The 19,594-nt window shown below is 40.2% G+C and overlaps 1 protein-coding gene across 1 annotated transcript in view; it reads right to left on the bottom strand.

The window, feature by feature from the left end:
* Positions 1 to 19,594, bottom strand: part of LOC103362996 (kinesin-like protein KIF13B) — a 53,846-nt gene that overhangs the window by 4,404 nt on the left and 29,848 nt on the right. The window contains exons 22-39 of the mRNA XM_008289563.1: positions 18,019 to 18,147; positions 16,259 to 16,432; positions 15,986 to 16,143; positions 14,458 to 14,590; positions 13,825 to 13,968; positions 13,698 to 13,727; positions 13,480 to 13,579; positions 12,885 to 13,011; positions 11,163 to 11,218; positions 10,938 to 11,056; positions 9,838 to 10,014; positions 9,612 to 9,704; positions 9,015 to 9,167; positions 8,536 to 8,613; positions 8,135 to 8,191; positions 6,938 to 7,034; positions 6,494 to 6,576; positions 1,226 to 1,291 (exon numbers count right to left, since the gene is read on the bottom strand). Coding sequence (XP_008287785.1) covers positions 1,226 to 1,291; positions 6,494 to 6,576; positions 6,938 to 7,034; positions 8,135 to 8,191; positions 8,536 to 8,613; positions 9,015 to 9,167; positions 9,612 to 9,704; positions 9,838 to 10,014; positions 10,938 to 11,056; positions 11,163 to 11,218; positions 12,885 to 13,011; positions 13,480 to 13,579; positions 13,698 to 13,727; positions 13,825 to 13,968; positions 14,458 to 14,590; positions 15,986 to 16,143; positions 16,259 to 16,432; positions 18,019 to 18,147 — 1,974 coding nt within the window. The remainder of the gene's footprint in view (positions 1 to 1,225; positions 1,292 to 6,493; positions 6,577 to 6,937; positions 7,035 to 8,134; positions 8,192 to 8,535; positions 8,614 to 9,014; positions 9,168 to 9,611; positions 9,705 to 9,837; positions 10,015 to 10,937; positions 11,057 to 11,162; positions 11,219 to 12,884; positions 13,012 to 13,479; positions 13,580 to 13,697; positions 13,728 to 13,824; positions 13,969 to 14,457; positions 14,591 to 15,985; positions 16,144 to 16,258; positions 16,433 to 18,018; positions 18,148 to 19,594) is intronic.

Below are 19,594 nucleotides of genomic sequence, written 5' to 3'. Positions count from 1 at the left end.
TCCTGGTATACAAAGGCCTTAATGGCCTGGCTCCACAGTACATTTCAGGCAAGCTCTCAACGTACAATCCCAGCAGATCTCTCGGGTCACAAGGTGCCAATATTCTCCATATTCAGAGCATTTTCAAAATGCGGGGAGATAGCATCCAGCATTTATGCACCTGAAGAGTGGGACGCTTTGCTTGCTGATCTAAGACCTTTGACACCATATTCTTACAAAAACAACAACAACAAAAAAAATCAGTCAAGCACTCTTCTTCAGCCTTTACCTGGGCTTTAGGGTTGCTGCATATACACCGATCAGTCACAACATTAAAACTGAGGACAGGGGAAGTGTAGAAGATCGACTATCTGGTTACAATGCAGTGTTCTGCTGGGAAACCAGCTATTCATGTTGATGTTACTTTGACCACCCACCTAAACATATCTGCAAATCAACTATACCTCCCCATGGCAGCAGCTTCCCCCAGCAGGACAATGAACCCCACCACACTGCAGAACTATTCAGAAATGGCTCGAGGAACACAACCAAAAGCCCAAAGTGTTGACCCAATCTCCAAACTCCCAAAATTCTAATCTGATCAAACATCCATGGGATGCTCTAGAACAAGACCAATCCTTGGATGCCCTACCAAAGGGTCTGCTGCCAACTAACCCATGCTAGGACCCCCCAGAGGTCCCCCAATGGGTCAAAGTTATTTTATCTTACAGCCGATAGGTATTTACAGTATAAATGTAAGTGTATATATACATTTATGTATTTTGCCTTTTGCAACCTTTTGTTTGAAAGTCAAACAAAATTTAAATTGGATATACAGAAACATAGAGGCACAAAAACAAGTGTCCAATCTCTTTCCATAAACCAGAATCTACTATCCAACTCATAGTAAAGGACCGAAGAAATTACAATACAAGAAAAGATAATAATAAAGGCCTACCTGAGACAATAACAATTCTTTAATGTTACTCAGAATAATTTGGGCTCGAACTGTCTCACTTTTTGCACATTGCATCCTTGTTAGAAGCAGATCCAAACATATTGGAAGTGTTTGGGACTATGTGTGGAGGTTTTTGATGTAAAACGTATTTTAGGAAAACAAGACAAATCATTGCCGATATACTATCTAAGAAGCAGTAGTGTCAGGTAAAGAAGAATCCAAAGATGGTTTATGTTCCTCCTGGTATTCACAGACACCTACAACACCATTTGTGGTTGCTGAACTTACCGGCTGCTGATGTTTGCTCATGCCGTCTTCGACGCTGGCCGACTGCACCACAATGCGAGGCACATCCTGCAACAGTGAAGCAATTCGAAAGATGTCATAAGTTTGGATAAAACACTGAAAACATCTTAAAGCTGTTGATTAGCACGGGAAGGTTTTCAAGCAGATTTCCAGATGAAATCACGAGCAAGTCTGGTTGTCATTTCACTCAAACCTGCATATCGAGCGTTAATGTGAGCCTAAAGATTTCCAAATGTGTTCAGTATACACGGCATGAAGCGGTGATTAGCTGCTGTGGGGGGATTTAAAGCTCAGGCTTCAGCGTGACAGTGAGACAAAGCAGGAAAATCTATGATTCTAATGAGAAGACAGATACTATAGAATGAACATCATACTGTGCTGCTCCTCCGGCAGCTTTGAAGCAACTACAGTAACCAATTAGACCAGCTGACCGTCTGTTTCAGTTCATTATGGCGGCACAGACATGTTTTATAATTGCGTATAATCAGTTCACTATATTAATGTATTAAAAAGGAATCGAATGTTTCATTTATTCTAATAATCAGCAGTCAAGATGTTGACACGAGATGCAGAAGGTGCAATAAAAATATTTGTTTGTCACATCGTGCAGACAGTTAATCATGATAAACTGGTAAAACAATCAGGATAATTGCACCTTAATTATAATTGCACCCATAATCATTTATCCCTATTCAGTATTCAGTTACCTCTTTAACGCTCAATATGATCTGTCAGCTGATTAAATATTCAGTGATTTGCTTTTTCTCAACACTATCTTTTAAAGATAGCAAAAAAAAAAAAAACACATCATCTTATATCTTGAGATATTTAAAAGATAAATTAATAAATGACGGCGGTTGCTCGGCTGTGTGCTGAGCAGACGCAGTCATGGGATTTAATCAGGATGATTGTTTGACTCTCATGCATCTTTGATACCATATTCTGACTCAGTTGATCAAAGTTAAGCAGTTTGATTCGGGTCGCGTCGTGCTTTGGCTCCGAGCAGAGCGACAACGTACGTGGGCAACGGGTCTAACGTCAGAAAACAGGTCAAACACATGTATCCTGTTGCGCTCTGGCTCAGGACAGTAGACCTGCAAGTCAACACAACATGTCAAGGTGTGCAACGACTGCTGCTGCTTCTCCAAACGGCTAAATGTCGACACATACATGTTGTGTTTTCATGGTTCTTGAGGGCAAGTTCAGGCTACATCATAAGTCATCATAGGAGCACTGCTGGCCTTTCAAGTCCTGAATGCTGAATATTGAAATGAAAGTTCACCCTTCAAATCTGTGATATTTTTTAGTTTTAATAAATCTTATTGATAATCACTGTCTGATACAGGTTAGTCGTCTGTGTCATAAAGCTCTATTATAGCCCAAAAAAAGACAAACCACAACAGTAATCCTGTTAAAGTCAAGTCAGTTGAAAAGTGTGGCCCAGTAGTCAATACATGGTTCATTCATTTACAGTTATTCGGTTGACCTAAGCCAAATGTTGTCATTCAATAGACACACCACATCAAATTCTGGGTTTGAACTGTCGTGTTCATGGTTTTACAAATTTATGCCATCCTCCGTGTGTCACACAAACAATGACAGCCAACTAGATGTTGTTGTTCTTATACAGTGAACTTTGAACTAAAGCTTATATTACAAATCAAATCACAACATCTGCCAGAAATATCACAATTAGATATTTTCCCCTACTCAAACCCATATATATAGCTGGTGGGATTATCCTCTGGGGACCATGCATGTCTGAACCAAATGTCAATCAATTGAACAGTCGCTGAAGTGTTGTAAGTACTGATTCACCACTTGACTTTTCCGCTTTATGAACCAAGAAGCTAATGTGGCTGAAAATGAAACGTTATATATGTAACTATGGATGCACGATATTGGGTTTTTTGCAGATATTTGATATTTTGGCTGACTGCTGAGAATATCAGGTCTCGTCTGTGGTTGAAATACCTGAACTTGATGGCCAATTGGCAAGTGTAGCTATAAAATGCAATGCTTTTCAAAACGTGCACATTAACTGAGAATAAGCAAACTACTTCAGCCTTCGTATAATATTAATAAACTATACTTGTAGCAGGGCAGGTGTTATCTACCTGTTAGATATTTTATCTTAGTCTTTAACAGTCGATACTGATGAACATGCTGATATCATTACGCATCCATACTTGCAATCCATTTTCAGTGTATTCAAAAGAGCCAGTGGATGAATGAAGACGGTGCAGAAGTTGGAAATGACTGAGACAGACTTATTCATGGTTGGTTTTTGTATTTTCAGTTGTAAACAATAGTTTTATTCTTCCAAAGAAGCTTCTGAGAATAAATACCTGCAGCCTTAAGGTCTAGTAAGTCATTTTTTGTGTGTTTCTGGCTCACAGCAGTCAAGTTTAAGTCAAGTAAAATTTTTGTTACCGCGGTCTGAGTCCACATCTCTGATATGTACAACATTTAGACAGTTCAGATTTGCAGCCATGAGGTTTTTTTTCATGGCACCAACAGTAATATCCAGCCTGAACACAGACTCAAATATTCAAACTGCAATTTGTGTCGGTGGGATTTGTTTTGCGATCACGGCTACAAACACTTATCAAATTACACCTGAACAGCCTGCTAATATTTGCAACACTCGAGGCTTCTGTTTTCGTGTTGACCTTTGCAAACATCTGTGGCAGGTGGGGTGGAAAGAGCACTAATTAGGGCAATGGCCTCAAACAATGCGCCAACGAGGCCTGACGGGTTTCCATCCCCAGCCGACGCCGCGGCACGTGATTTCCCCTGATTAGCTTCCCCTCCGCAGCTCAAGGTCCTAATCAGTCAAATCAGATGCTGTAGTGTTTGGCTGCCACGAACAAGCTGCAGACTCCCGGGTCTCGATGGCACATGATTGGAGATCAGTGGATGAGGAGGTGACGACGGAGCGGGGGCGACGTGTCGGGGCGGCGAGCTTCACCCGCTCCTAATTAACCCTGTTCTGCACACAGTGTGCTGCTGTCTCAGTGGGGGCTGTTTGTAGAGTCGCTGCTGTGATCACAAATATTATGCAGCACGTCAATCACTCAGGAGGCTCCTGCGACGCCTGTACTGTATGTGCTGATAATTTCATTCTTAACTCAAGCAACCTGGTTTTGATTCAACAAACTTAATGTTGTGACAGTCAAGTTTTTTTTCTTAATACAAAGATTTCAATTTTCAGTGGAAGACTGAAGCATTTTAACAGGAGAGCAGACAATTTCAAAACACAACACTGAGGGGAACTGATGCTATTAATAACAATGGCTTCTTTTTTTATTAGCAGTAAAAACTTAGAGGAAGTTCTTAGTTAAATAACACTGTTTCCTTTAATTGAGCCGAGACGCTGCAGACAGAAATATTTTATTAATTGACTTATTCAAGTCAATACTGAGCTGGTTTCAAAGGGAATACTTCAAGAATTTGGTGCTACTCCTCCATAAAACTGGTAGATGCAGGACACAGATTTAAAAAAAGATCAGTCACAACGGATGCACCAGAGAATGTGACATCCTGACTACTTGTTCTTCATAAAATGTAAAGCAATTCTAAATTTCCCATATTGCAACTTATATGTTGTTATGCTGTACATATCATTTATATCATCATACGCCAGCAGGCTCAGGAACAGCTTCTTACTACATTTATCTGTCTTTAAATTGTTATCACAGCTCATTTATACTTTAACATATTGTGTTTACTCCATACTACATAGAATGCACTTTATGGCTTCTTTTGCATTTGTGCTTTGATGCTATATTGCATTTTGATGTCTTGATAAAAAGATTTTAAACATAAATGTAGCATTAATATAGCAGCGAATGGCTGTGTGTTGTGTAAAGACATATTGGATATTAAAGCATGCAAGTCCTTCCTTTTTAAACTGTCGGCCCACCTTGTGTTTAGAAACTGACTCAAAACGAGCTCCCACATTGCAAACGTAAAAGTGCAGTCTGGAGAATTCAGGATGTGCTAGAAAAAGCAAAGATTTTAAGTATTTTATTCATGTTTTTGACCTAATTTGTGTTGACAAATGACAAATGAAGAGTTAATTTGCAAAAACAGACAACTCCATTTTTTGTAGATTTTCAGAAAACTTATTGCTTTTGTTGTTTACTAGAGATGACATCAATCAAAGTGAAGTTGAGTGGATTTGACTCAGTAGAAATGACATGACAAAGATAGAGATAACTTCAGTTTGGTATTGTCTCAGGTCGACGATGGAAAAGTCGGTTTTCTGAAGGTTGGTGAAGATGGAGTTATCCTTTTTTTGCAATTGAACTCTTCAAACTATTGTCAGCTCCATTTGAGAGCTTCTACTGCTGTTTCGCAGCTCTCTTCTGCTTCTCCTTCTGTGGATGAACCAGGTGTGGAAACAAAAACAAATTGACCGGAGCCGAGCACAGCGAAGGAGAAAGTAAATATAAAATGGTACTAGAGTTGAGTAACTTGTCACGGCTACTCAATGTACTTTACAATGCTAGCGTGACCCAACGGTTACTGTTGGATTATGTTTTGTTGATTCTTGTGTACACAACTTCTGTGGTTGCAATTGAAATGCAAAGGAAGGGTGTAACCATGGTGGTGCTCTAATGACATCAAGTAAATGTGACTTTCACACACAGCACCTTAACAGATGTTGTGTTATACTGTCAATGCACGACGCCTTCTTATAGTTATACAACAGTCTTAAATCACTGAGTATTGTTGCTCACAAGTCGTAAAAGATATCTTTCTTATCTCTACCAATTTTTAACTCTACGCTTCCAGTTTGGTGTTCTGTTATGTGTATGTAGTCCAACAAAACAAACCTCCCTTCATGCTTTACTCACTGAATTCTTTTGTCTAAACGAAAATGTTTGTTGATTACAGCATGGTTTATTTGAAAAGAATTCTGTCTCAAAACCTTAAAACCACAAGATGTAAGGGCGACACAAAGCTACACTTTTTTTTTTCCATTCCTTGTTTATTTACTTGTGAAAAAGCACTCATCTTGAGCACTGAGGCATTTATATTCTTTATCTATTTATTATTTGTGTTTCCATCTACATAAGCTCTGTTTCCATGGTAACAGATGAAATAGGACTTGGCGCTGATGAGTTAGAGGGGACATTTAGATTCAGGTTGCAGCGATGCACGTAAACTTTAAATCCCTGATAAGGCGGCGAGCAGAATACGAGCCTAAATCCAGAACACGGCGAGCTGACTGAATGAGTGTACCTGCTGATGGACAGCTGTCTGGTCCCGACTATCTTCCTTCCCACCAGGAAGCAGCGACTTCAGCAGCTTGGGTACGGCCTTCACTGGAGGGAGATAAGATGCAGCAAAGCCTGAATGCACTGATGGAGAAAAGAAGAAGAAAAAGAAGAAGAAGTTGCAGGAGCAGAGATGGAGAAAACAAGGGCAGCAGAGGGGGGAAAAAAAGAGCATGAACTGATAAGGTTTTGGAGGCAGGGAGGAGGGAAACCGAGAAATGTGTTGGCAAAGAAGAAAACAAGTGCCAAATTGAGATTCACAGCTAAAGGATAGATATAGTTGGCCACCGGGTAAAGCATCAGAAACAGAGCTGATGACATTAAAGGCAGCAAAGGGAAAAGGAGGGGGGGGGATACTTCAAAGCCAGAGAAAGAATCCATTAGGAGATAAAGGTTTTATCAGTCGTACCTGTCTCGGGGTTCAGGTTCTGGGATATAGAGCTGGGCAGCGTTCGTCTGGATGGAGGAGGAGGAAACACGGAAAGGTCCTGATGACTCTCCCAGCCCTGCAGGGGAGGACACACATGTGGCTTACAGGAGCGTTTCAATAATATGTGACCTTTAGCAGCATCTATTGGTGACCTGAGGGAACTGCAAAAACTCTCATGGGCATTTGTTTTTGTACAGCAGCTGTTGAGGTTTTTCATCATTCATCTGTTACTTCTACCTATTTAATAACTTAAACATGAGATTGAGCTGGATTTTCCAACCATGTATCCACGATTTTGAGATTTTTCACAATTTACCCAATTCAATGTGTAGATATCCATATTTAAAACATCCCAATTTCATTTTTATTCAAAACTAGTGACGCTAATTAGTTACCCGTTTGCTGTCATGTTACAGCTTTGGATTTTGTCTGAGTGCATCATGATTGTATCTATTTTTTTCCTCCTTTAAAATGACTCCCCCTCCAGCTCTCAAGAGCAAAAGTTGCTTTTGTATGCAGGTGACGCAGCTGAATTGTGATGCTGCCTTTTCATGCTGTTCTGACCGTTTTACAGGCCTAGAAAGGTCAAACTCCCCAGTATTTTACATTAAAAGAAGTTTAAAGGGGGAAAAAAAGTCAGAGAAAATTACAGTAATTTGTCATATTTAACCTTTCTGCATTAGAATGCTTTATTGCCATTTATCTAATACTTATTTTTCCTGTTGCAAAATGTTTTAATATCTTTTATTTTGTATTTTATTATTTAATTTTGCTACTCTTCACATCCTCTGCTCTCCATTTAGGGTTTGTATTTGTGCTGTCTTGTTATCAGTCACTTTAAATACAACATTAACATGCATGAAAGATGTTACACAAATAGAATCTGATTGAGAATTTATTGCCAATTTACTTGTAATGTTTTGTTAATCACTGTAGCTTCAAAAGACACCATAATTCACCCAAACAAAAGTTCTGCATCACCGTTAACCAGCAGAAATCATCATTTCTAGAAGAGTACTTTATTCCTTTGAGTCATTTTATTCTGTATTATAGATCAAGACATGCAAATTAGTAAAAAGAAAAAGGCATAAACAGAAAGTACATGTGAAAAACAGGAGTGCATAAGAAATTTTATGTTGGTATAAATAAGATTAGCACATGTAACATGTATCTCACCTTAAAGTCACTGAGCCTATGAGTGGAGGAGTAGAGATCCAGACAGCTGCCTGACAGCTAGTTAACAGGTTAGAGGGTTGAGTGGTTAGGTGTTAGTTAGATGGGTTAAGAGACTGGTTAATAGTTAAGAAATGAGCTACAAAAACAAACAATGACTGAACCCCAGAATATAAACAGTTGCCTACATGTGGCCTGAAGTAATGTTAACCCAAACCTCCAGGGAAACAGTCTGAGAGCCTGTGTTTAAGAATGAGGGAAACGATGATCTGAAGTCTCATAAGTGCATTAATATCACAACCTGTTACACGCTATAACCTCAGTATGAGAAAAAAATAAATAAACCGAAGCAGCCCGTTAATGTGAAGAGCAGGATCATTAGAGTCCAACTTGAGGCCTCTTACCCGGTTGAAGTCTGGAGAGCTCAGGCAGCGTCTGGCGGCTTTTCCTCTGACTGCCAGCTGTTCTCTTACAGCTACCTCCTACACAAACACACACACACACACATACACAAACACGTTCTGTAAGCATTTCTAATTGTGCGATTTGTAGAAACACTGTCACTTCGTGTCTCTGTTTGGATGCTTTGTGTTACGCGGATTAATGATTAATTAGCTCTATCTGTTTCTTCTTTTGGCAGAACGGACAGGAAACGTGTTCCCATTCTGGCTCTGGATGAGTTTCCCAAATTGCACGAGGAGCGAAGACGACAATGAGGATTTAATTATGCTCATGCTCCAAAGAAACATCAATCAAAAGGGAAACAGTGAAATGAGTGACTGCTCAGACATTCAGGGGATGGCGAATGAGCCAAATGATGAATACTGCGGTGATTTATTGCGATTTTAAAGGAGAGACTCATATATCAGGTGTATTCTCTGACCTGTCTGAGTCTGTCCAGAGTGAGGACGTTCTCCACAGCCAGGATGCTGCGGAGGTATTTCTCTATGGCTGCCTCGCTGTCGGCTGATTGGTCGTCCTCGGCGCTGGCAGCCAGCCTGGCCAGCATCTCCCTGTCCTCTGGACCGTGGATATCCTACAGGGGGTTAAAATACAGAAGGTAGGAGACAGAACCTTAATTCACCCCCCTGGGGATTTATTATTATCCCACCTATCATATTACCACCTAACAAAATGTTTCGCATCCCTCACAAAATGTTGATGTCCATTAAAAAGGCTTTATCTTAAGTCTTTCTCAAGCTTCTACGGCAATCATAAAATAGCTACAGATAAAATCTATGAGCTGCACTGTAGCAGAAATGTAATTACAGCTAAATAAACAACAGATAAACTGATAATGAGCCTCTGACCAGTAAACTTCTTCTCAGATCTGTTAGCTGGAAAAAAAAAAACAACAAAAAAAACAATAGGACTCTGTTTGTCTGTTTATACCCCCCACAAGAAGTCAATATGTCCTCGCACCACAATGAAAGCTTCTTTTATTTCCCTTTCTATAAAAAACATAACACTCTATACTTACGCCTGGGATGTTAGAAACAATTTCAAAGGTGACTCCACAGCCGGGGATGGTGCTGCGCTGAGACATCCTCCTCAGCAGGCTTTGGGCAAAACCCTGCCAAACAAACATGCAATTGTTCCCTCAAATCAGCTCCCCTCCGAGTTAGTGGACACGTGACTATGAAAGGGAGAAAGCAAACATATTGTGTCGGCTCGCCCCCTACCCATCATGCCTCGGGGCCACCCACCTGTCTCCCGCTGACGTTGACACAAATGCGCTTCCTGAGGACCAGCTGCATGTGGGCCGGGTGGCTCAGCTGGATCACAGCGCGGACCGTCAGGTAGACCCTCTGGTCGGTGGACGTCACGCGACTCAGCTGGGAGCACTCGTGGACTGTCGAGTCCCAAGACGCCTCCACCTTCACCTGGATTGCATTCAAAAAGCAGGGGATAGTAAAACCTTAAGAAACCTCTTCATTCTGCACCAGTTTTAGCCTTTAATTGCTTTTCAACATTGAATTATGGCCTATTTCATTTGGCTTTTGGACAAGAATGTAGTAATTAATTAAAAATATAAAATATAAAACTAGTGACTGCATAAGTATTTACCTCACTGAAGTCAGTATTTGGTAGAAGTACTTGTGGCTGAGATTACAGCTTTAGGCAAGGTTTCAATCAGCCTTACACAGTCTGGACACTGAAATTTTACGCCTTTCTTCTTTGCAAAACTGTCAAGTTGCACAGCGATTTTGAGTAAACAGCCCTTTTCAAATCCAGGCACAAATTCTGAAACGGACTGAGGTCTTGGCTCTGACTCAGCCACGCCAGAACATTCACCTTGTTGTCTTTAAACTATTTCTGTGCAGTTTTGGGTCATTGTTTGGGTGGAAAACAAACGTCTTACCAAGTTGCGGTTGTCTTGCAGACTACATCAGGATATCTCTTTACTTTGCTGCATTCATTTTACCCTCAATCTTTACAAACTTCCAGGGCCTGCTGCCAAAAAGCAGCCTCACATTATGATGCTGCCACCACCATGCCTCACGTGTGACTGCCAAACACAGCGTCTAGTCTGATGGTCTTTTTTTTTTTTGTAAGCTCTTGTGAAAAAATCCAAACTAAATTGACCACGACTCAATGTTGGAAAGCAATAAAAGGGGACAATTCCAACGGGGCGAATACTTTTTATAGGCTCTGTAGCAGATCAGCTATTTGCAGTGACTCATTGGTTGGCAGTTGTTTAGACATTTTATCATATTATCTCCAAACTGGAATTAGCAAACTCCAGGGTGCAAATTTGTGACTTGTAGATAAAACTAGAGGACACAGTCTCCTACGGTTTCCTTACCTCTGGGTCGCAGTGTTTAACGATGTGAAGGTCAAAGAACTCGTCATCGTCTTCCCCGCTGAGCAGCGCATCCAGGCCCCCGGCCAGCGGGGCAGAAAGGTTGGACTGGAAATCATCAGCTTGTGGGAAAACAAACACAGAAAAGCCATTAGGTTCACTGGCTATTAAAAGAACAGAAGGGTTTTTGCCAAATTTCAGCCACAAAAGACAGTGAGAACAACATACCACTGAGATCCAGGAACAGGACGGGAATGTGTGTTTCCATTCCAGGTACAGGAACCCTGCAGAGAAACACTGATTAAACACCTAGTTCATGATACAGAGGGGGTGATAGCTCCCTCGACTCATTCTCAGTTAAATTAGATGCTGATTCAGTTACAAAATGGCTCATTTCTAGCAATGCTTCACAATTAACACCCAACTAAATGGATGTGATGAATAGAAGATAGTTGGGGATGAAATGTTAGATTAAATGTACTATTTCTGACTAGAGATGAAGAAAACAGAAGGTTACAGTTTAGTCAGATCAAACGTGAATTTTCACCTCAGTTTTCTAATAATAGTCTAACAGCCACTTCTTGCATTGAAATTTGAGATATGACGCAGTAAGATGTGGAATTGTGTTCAGTGTATGTAGGTACTAACAAAACTTATGTATAGACAGTGTTCAACATTATTAGCTAACAAACGATTAGTGGGAAAATAATGTGAATTTCAGTGGTATTTAAGTAATTTGTATAGTTAAATGAAATCACTGCAAAGCTATAAATACATCATAAGTACAGCAAATGCCTTCAAATTTTAGTGAAGAGTACATAAGCTCTACCAGCAACATGCATGAACTGTATGTACTATGCAGTAGTTTGTTCTATAACCATGTATATCTTCCAAACTAACTATATGTTTTGAACCCTTTTATCTACTAACTAAGCTGTCAGATAAATGTAGTACATATTTGTCTCTGAAGTGTGGAGGTGAGGACGAGGTATCCAGCGCTCCTGTTTTACCAATGCTGAATTTCCAACGGTTGGTTTTAACAGGGGGGTTCCAGAGTGTTCTCAAACTAAAGCCCCTTTCCCAGAAGATAGAATTAGAGAAACATAAACAGGAAATGCACTCAGAGCGTGCAGTCCTCCGCCAAGACCAACGCTGTATCTTGCAGCTTTGAAGAAAGTGATGGAAGCAAATCACCAAAAACATTTGTTGCTCTACCTCGCTTCAAAGTTTAGTTAAATTTGACCTTATCGTTTCTGCAACATGTTGCTAGGATCTGGATCCCCACCAAAATATAACCTTCTGAACCCTAAAACTCACCAGCAGGTTTGAAAGACATGTTTTCTTAAAATAATAACAACGAAAAAAGCCCTGATAAGAGCTGAAACCTGGAAAAACAAAAGAAGTTCTCACATTTTCAACTTTTCAATGGTGTTTGGATGCACTGACTGGAAAAAAAATTCTGCACAAATAAACCGTTTGCACCAGATATGGTAAAAAACAAAACAAAACTGTGAGCTTGAGAGAGAAATAAAATGTCCTCAATCAATAAAATAAACACAGCATGGTTTAAAAACAGTACACAGAGGAGCAAGTTGTTGGAAGAAACATTCAGCATGGTGAAATCTTTCTAGAGTTGATGTGCAGAGAAGCATGAAAACCACCAAGTTGTAAAGGTTGTAACACAAATAGGCCTGTCATATAGCTTAGTTATAGCATGTGGAGATTAAAAAGAAAAAAAAAAGTTTGTAAAATGAATAATCAGACTGGTTTCCAGCATAATAACTGTGTCATACTGCAAAACTTGCTATATTACAGGAAGTGATGCTTATGGGGGTTCAATGGGTTCTGTCGTTGCTCTTTCTCCACCTCTCCACTGAGATTCATGAAATTTGGCCTTGTAGTTTTTTGGACAATCAACAAACAAACACTGAAAACATATTCCACACACACCTCTCTACTGGCGCGCCAGGGATGCCGCTGCCGGCCGACGGCACCAGAACAGCGTTTCGTTCCTCTGTGAGGGTCAGACGACACTCCAGCAGCTGAGATTCTCTTTCAACATCGTCCTCTGACTTATCTACATGAGTTTACGTGGACAAACAAACACAAAAACTTCAGAAAAACAACTAATGGCAAAAAATTGTTTAGTCTCTGCTCTTAAAGATGGAGGGTTTTGCAGACAGGGAGCAGCATAAGACTTATGATAACTGTCATCCAACCCCTCATCAGTCATTAACAATGTAAGTGCTTTCCATTCATGCTGGAAGTGCTGACAACGAGTCTACATTTGCTCCATTGTGTCTCTATACTGACTCAAACTGTACATCACTGTCAGTTAGTGACAGATGAGTGAAGAAAAGCAGCTCTTGTGCTGCAAAAACGATACGCTGTCAAATACATCTTAATAAAAGGGAGAAAAATTAAGTCCTAGTTGAGCTTTCAAAGCAGAATGGCACAGACGTTGCTGTTACTCATCACTTGTGTTTCCACATCAGATTTGTGCTCAGAGTTCAGTATTTTTTTTATCAGGGTTGTACAGCTGTACCTGCTTTTGAAACTATCTTCTGCAGCTGTTGATCCAGATACTCTTGTCTCTGGGTGAGTGTGACCAACCACTGCTCCCTCATCCTCTCCAGGTCCACCTCCTGCAAACACAAACAATGGCAGGGATTCACACTTCATGTTAGCCAGACAGACGTAGCCCATTTTCTCTGTTACAAACAAACGGACACATCATGATGTTTTTGCTGATGATTTACTTACTTGATAGCTGTCCATTTCCTCATCCCCACCCTAAAGTTTAAACAGAGAGAGAAACAGTTAAATATGCACATTTGGGAAGAAAAAAAAAAATCTGCAATATGTGGAGTCTGAAGAAAGACAGCCTCACCCATGGTGGATCATTTTTGGAGGGGCGCATCTGTTGGACTTTTACGTCTCCGATAGACACAGAGAGGATGGAGGCTGTGATGAGGGGCATAGTGCCGGAGTCTGGCACCGATCGCACCTCCACCTGGACCCGACGAGACTGACCCTGCAGGTATAGATTTACATCACAGGATAGTTCTGGCAAGACTAGATAGAGATAATTCACTTCTTCATGTTTACTCCCAGTAGATATTGGAGTGGCAGCCAGCACAGTGCAGGGAAGGCTCCTGATTATGACAAATTAAAGCTGCAAAGCCCCAGAATGAACAGTGCTTGCATACTTGGAAAGTAACCTTTTAAACAGGGAAACAGAGTTTTCTGCACATTCTCAAGCGAAATGCAGCAGAAACTGGTGCTTCTCAGCTGGAGGACAGCAACATTTTCAGGGTTCAAAGAGGGCTGTAAGCACAACAGTCTTTCTTTATGCAAACACACGAATGTTTCAGTGCTATTGTTTCTTCATCAGAGTCAATGTCACATTCAAAGTGAGTCAAAGTGTGCTGCAGCCCCCTTTTGTACTCCTTACCTTCTAACTGTGCTCCTATCTATTTAAACCCACAAATAAACTGTGAAGATCTACAAAGATCCTTAATACCTGTCTGAGCTGGAATATTCCCCCCGTGCGGACGTCTTTAGCAGGCTGAACTTCTACAGGTGTAAACTCTCCCGCCTCATTCAGCTCCATCAGCTGCACCCACAGCTCCAGCCGACGGGTCACCTCGCTCCACCTGCAGAGAGAACGGACCACCGGGACAAGGCAGAATTAATTTTTGATTACATACAGTAAGGGTGTTGGAAAATGCTGGTACTGATAGCAATGATACACAGAAAATGATTTTCTATAAATACTGCAATGATATCACTATTGTAAATTCTTTGGACCACAATGACGTGCTGCTGTGACATCCTGAGGAGAACATTCAGGTGACCTGAACTCGGAAGTGATGGCATGTATGTACTCTAGCTGTCTAATCGCAGGACAGGTTTTTTTGGTGACAACAACACAAACGTCACTCTCCTTCTTCGGTACTCACTAGATTTGTCTCCTAGAAAGATTAAGCACTGATTATTGATGGCGCTTTGCAATGTTTACAGGGTGTGACTTCCAGGAGAGGTTACATGTGTCACATGAGCACTGGGAGCAGAGAGTCCATGGCTGCTTAAGGAGACTATTCTGATGAGGATGGCAGCCAAATATACATTAGGTACTGTTTTGGATTTTTTATAGGCACAGTCTCTGAATCTTCTGATTGCACCGTGTCTATTTTTTGAACAAGTTTTAATGGGTAAACATATCCATCTGCTCCACAGTTGTTGTTCTATGCGTCCTCCAGGCACGGATTCTGAGCATGTAGCACAATAACAACGGATAGAAATGAGTCTAAATTTACAATTAGTTGGCTGCCAAGGGTGCAGAGATAATGCAGCCTATTGTCATGTAATGCAATGAGCAACAGAGACAAAAGCTTCACTTCCTCCATCTACAGCTGAAGAATTCAAAAGAAAACAGTGTGTGGGATTCTTCTTTTTCAGTAGACTGCTCAGATTAAAAAAGAAACAACAAAACAGGAACTAATAAATACTAATAAATGCAAGCTCTTTGTAAAGTTTTCAGATTTGAAGCTGACAGCTGTGCCAATATTATGTAGCTCAAACAACATCTCTTAGAACAGAATGTACACCAGATTCATTTCTTGTACACGAGCTGCCAAAGGGCTACACTGTGAACCTTGGTGTACATTATACACTTCAAAGTCTAACACTTCAAAGAACTACCTGCTTAGAGAGTTTGGTAAAATGCCTCCAAATTGTGCTTCTGTATGAATTGAGCAAAAATACTTTTTTCATTATTAGTTTCATAACTCCTAGCTACTGCAAATGTTTTCGAACATGCTCTAAGGATTTTAGAATATCAGCACACTAAATATTTAATTTTTTTTGCTGGCAATCAGACAGTTAAACTCAGCCCTACATCACACAGATCCAGGCTGCTGGTTTACACCATCTGCTCTGTTTTTGATGTCCTCGTGTGAAAATGTTTCCCCCCCGAAATCTCCCTTTTCCCAATAATGCAGGCGCTGTCTGTGTGCTGCTTTTAAGGTGAAGTGTTTGCATCACTGGACCTCTCTCTGAGGGATCTGGTCTTGGCTTGAATCACTCCCAGGTCCCACAGTGCCAGGTTCCTGCGATGGTTGGCCTGTTTGTGGCCGTACACTTCAATGGCCACCGCCCCCTCAGCCAGAAACTCCACAAAGTCCTCTGATACTGGCACAGACAGCTCCTGAACAGACACGAGCACAGGGTGGAGAGTCACATTCTCTATTAGTGGTGACCGTCTCTCACTTGATGTTGTATCACCACCCTTGTTGTTGTTGTTTACCACAAAAACTATTTACCTTGGCGCTGTCAAACACCACAGTGCACTGAGGGTCTCTGGAGGCAGACGACGAGCTCGACGGCGCCACCTCTGGAGCTGTGAACACCGGCTCCTCCTGCCCCCAGAAGTGATACTGACAGAAGACGAAGTTGGACAAATGGCGAGGAAGACCGGTGGCCTGGAGGAGTTTCACCTGCGAGATATGAAAGGAAGAAATGCATCCAGTTACACAGAAATAAGCAAATACCACCATTTTAATTGCAGATTCAGCTGGTTTGAGCCACGGCATTCAACATTACAGAACATTTTAGAGTTGTTGCTGCTGAGACACCACTGAAACATAAACAGAAATGTAACCCTCTGAACCCTAACCTGTGCCGACAGGTTTGAATAGCATGTTATAAAAAAATAATAATCTGCAAAATTACACTATTTGTTAAAGTCCTAAACTGTAAAAACAGAAAGAATCAGTGAATTTTCAACTTGTAGATAGTTCTTGCAATAATCATGTGTGATGTCCAGTTCTGTCAAAAAAAATTATCAAATCTAAGCTAAAACTTGTGATACTTCATTAAAATCCCTTTTTTCTTCATGTCAACTTCAAAAATTTACCAAAAATGAACTCGTAAAAAATCATTACCTCCAACCAAATTCATATGTCTTCCAAATCATTCATGTCCATTTAAAAATTCGGCAAAAATAAAAGTGCTACCACGAACCAGATTCTTTAAAAAATCCGAAATTCTGCGCTCCTCAGCGCAACTAAGAAGACATGTTTGACAAAGCTACAACCAGCAGCCCCCTTATCAAAAATCCAAAGACATATGACAAAGCTGCTGGATGTGTTTATCACAGGGCTGATGGGATGGACACAACTTAAAAATGTAAAGACTAAAATCGTGTGCAGAATTGCTATTGTTTTTTAGTGTTGGATACAACTGTGGGCGTCATGCTGATCCCAGGTTTTCCCAATTTTAATAAACTAAAGATATTTAATTTTTTTTTTTTCTTAATTTTTAATGATTCATGGCTTTATAACTGTGTCATACTGCACAAAACACATTTCTGAGTTCTCTCTACTTCTAGTCATGGCTGTGCTGTTTCCATAGAGGTACACAGCTCTATATTGTAGTGAATGAAGTGAGCAAAATGGGAAGAGGACCAAAAAAAAATGCCCAGAAACTGTGGTTCCGAGAATGGATTGTAGTCTGTATCTCAGGACACAACGGTACTGATCACTGGCTGCAGCCAAACACCACGAAAACATGAACAGAAGTTGGAATAAAGCATTTTAATTGCCTGCTTCAGAAATGTGTTTGTGTGAGTCTGTAAAAGTAATACGGTCAGCTCTCCTTTAAAGTCAGCAAAGAGTGTCCTAAATATGTAAGAATTCATTGCAAAGATCTCCTGAGGATTTCATCATATCAAAAAAAAATACGCAAGCAAAAGGCAACCGGGATAGGAAGCTGACTCACAGTTAATTAAACTTATCATGTTTCACTTCACAGCGAGGTGAAGAAAATCAAGACAGAAACAACAATCTGACTGCCTGCAGGATCCGTTATTGATTTGGCACTATTTTCCCACCAGAAATACCTTCAGCTGAAGTTGTATTCGCGTTAATCGAACAGCGACTCCATGCAGGATCGTGATTTATGTGTCCCAGTGAGCGGGTATAATGACTCAGATTATCAGACGGGGGGGGGGTTTCCTGAATGTTTTCTTAGATTTGGCTCATTTAGAAAGAACAGACTTGTTAATGAAACTGAATTTTCTCACCACACAGTCCAGTTTTCGCTCCTGTGCGTCTCCGTCTGTGTTGCTCAGCTGAGTGTCGGTTTGTGCTGCACCTTCCTCCTCAGTGCTCTCGGTGCCTCTCCACACCTCCACATGCAGCCGACCCGCAACCTGACAAACACACAGAAACACGCGTATTGCTGTTAATCACTTTGGCAGGAAACCAGAATGTTATTCGTTTTTTTTTTTTTTAGTTTTATTTTACTCCTCAAATTCAGTGTTTCTTGGTCACTGAAGCTTCATGTCATAAAGTTGCTGATATGATTAGTTAATCTGACGTAATCTGAAAAATAGAATAGAATAGAATGGTTCTTTATTGTCACTGTGGAAGCAAAGTTAAAAAGACAGTGTTACAGTAGTGAAATATTATTGTAGCATCCTTTTGTGGCGGCAATACACAAGTTAAAAACAATAATGTGAAAGGAAGGATAAATATACATATATAAAGTGTAAAATATTCTACTACATGTAAGTGAGCAAGTCTTGCATGTAAAGTACAGAGGTACTAGCATGAAAATGTAGTTAAAGTATTAAAGTAAAAGCACCACGAGAGTTTTCTGAGAGCTCATCAGATGATTACTGCATGAGAAAGAAGGAAAAAAAAAAGTTCTGATACATAAATCTGTTTTCAGTTTTTGGATTTTTTTCCTCTAACTTTAGATTTTTGTTAAGATCATTTAAAAATGTATTGAAATGTGAGAAGTTTAGAGGGAAAAAAAAAAAAACACTATTTAATGTTACTGTTAACAATACGTAGACATCTGTTACGTGAGCCGACTACACTGCTTTTTGTAAGAAGCCAAAAAGAAACAGCTGGTTGTTAAACGTCTTTAACAAAGTGTTGTATTGTTAAAGTTTCTTTTATTCACCATTATGTCAAATCACCCTCAGTAACCAAGTAACTAAAGCTGTACATAAATATATTTATAGCAAAACTGTTAGCACCCAGCTGCCAGCAGATATGTACCTATATTATCATTCATTTGGAGTCTTTTTTCTGGTCACCTGACAAACTACAGTCCAGCATTCACTCTCCTTTTAGCTCTGTTTTGGTCTCCACCAACTCCTCGGAAAAATATCGCAAAATGTTCCACTATGTCCCAAACCTAATTTTCCCCTGAGGCCTAAGCACTAAATCTTAAAAAACATAACAGATGTCCATGAAGTAATAAAGGAGTATTAGGGCTCACTATAGTGAAGGGAGACGTTGCTGTAAAACAACACATTGCCATTTAAAAAAAAAGTGAATCTGGACTCAAGTTTCATTTGTAGTTTGATCAGCTGTTCTCTTAATGAGTCGTTTTTGTTGACATGAAAGTATTTTAGCAAACTACCAAGTCAGGAAGTTAAGCCTTTATAAACCACATTTAAAACAGCTGTTGAGCCAAAGTGCTTTCCAGTAATAAATATAATGATTGGTGTCCTAAATTCACAAGTTTAGATATTGCGGTTAGGACATATTCGTGCTAATTATGGTGTGATTTTACCTGAGTAATTTACATATGAAGGATTAAAACTCTACAAAGATGAGATAAACATTTCCTTACCTGGCTATAAT

The sequence above is a fragment of the Stegastes partitus genome, unplaced genomic scaffold (assembly GCF_000690725.1).
Source record: "Stegastes partitus isolate 25-593 unplaced genomic scaffold, Stegastes_partitus-1.0.2 Scaffold621, whole genome shotgun sequence".
In the NCBI taxonomy this organism is placed as follows: Eukaryota; Metazoa; Chordata; class Actinopteri; family Pomacentridae; genus Stegastes; species Stegastes partitus.
Note: the sequence above shows the minus strand (reverse complement) of the source record. Positions and strands in the feature narration are given on the sequence as shown.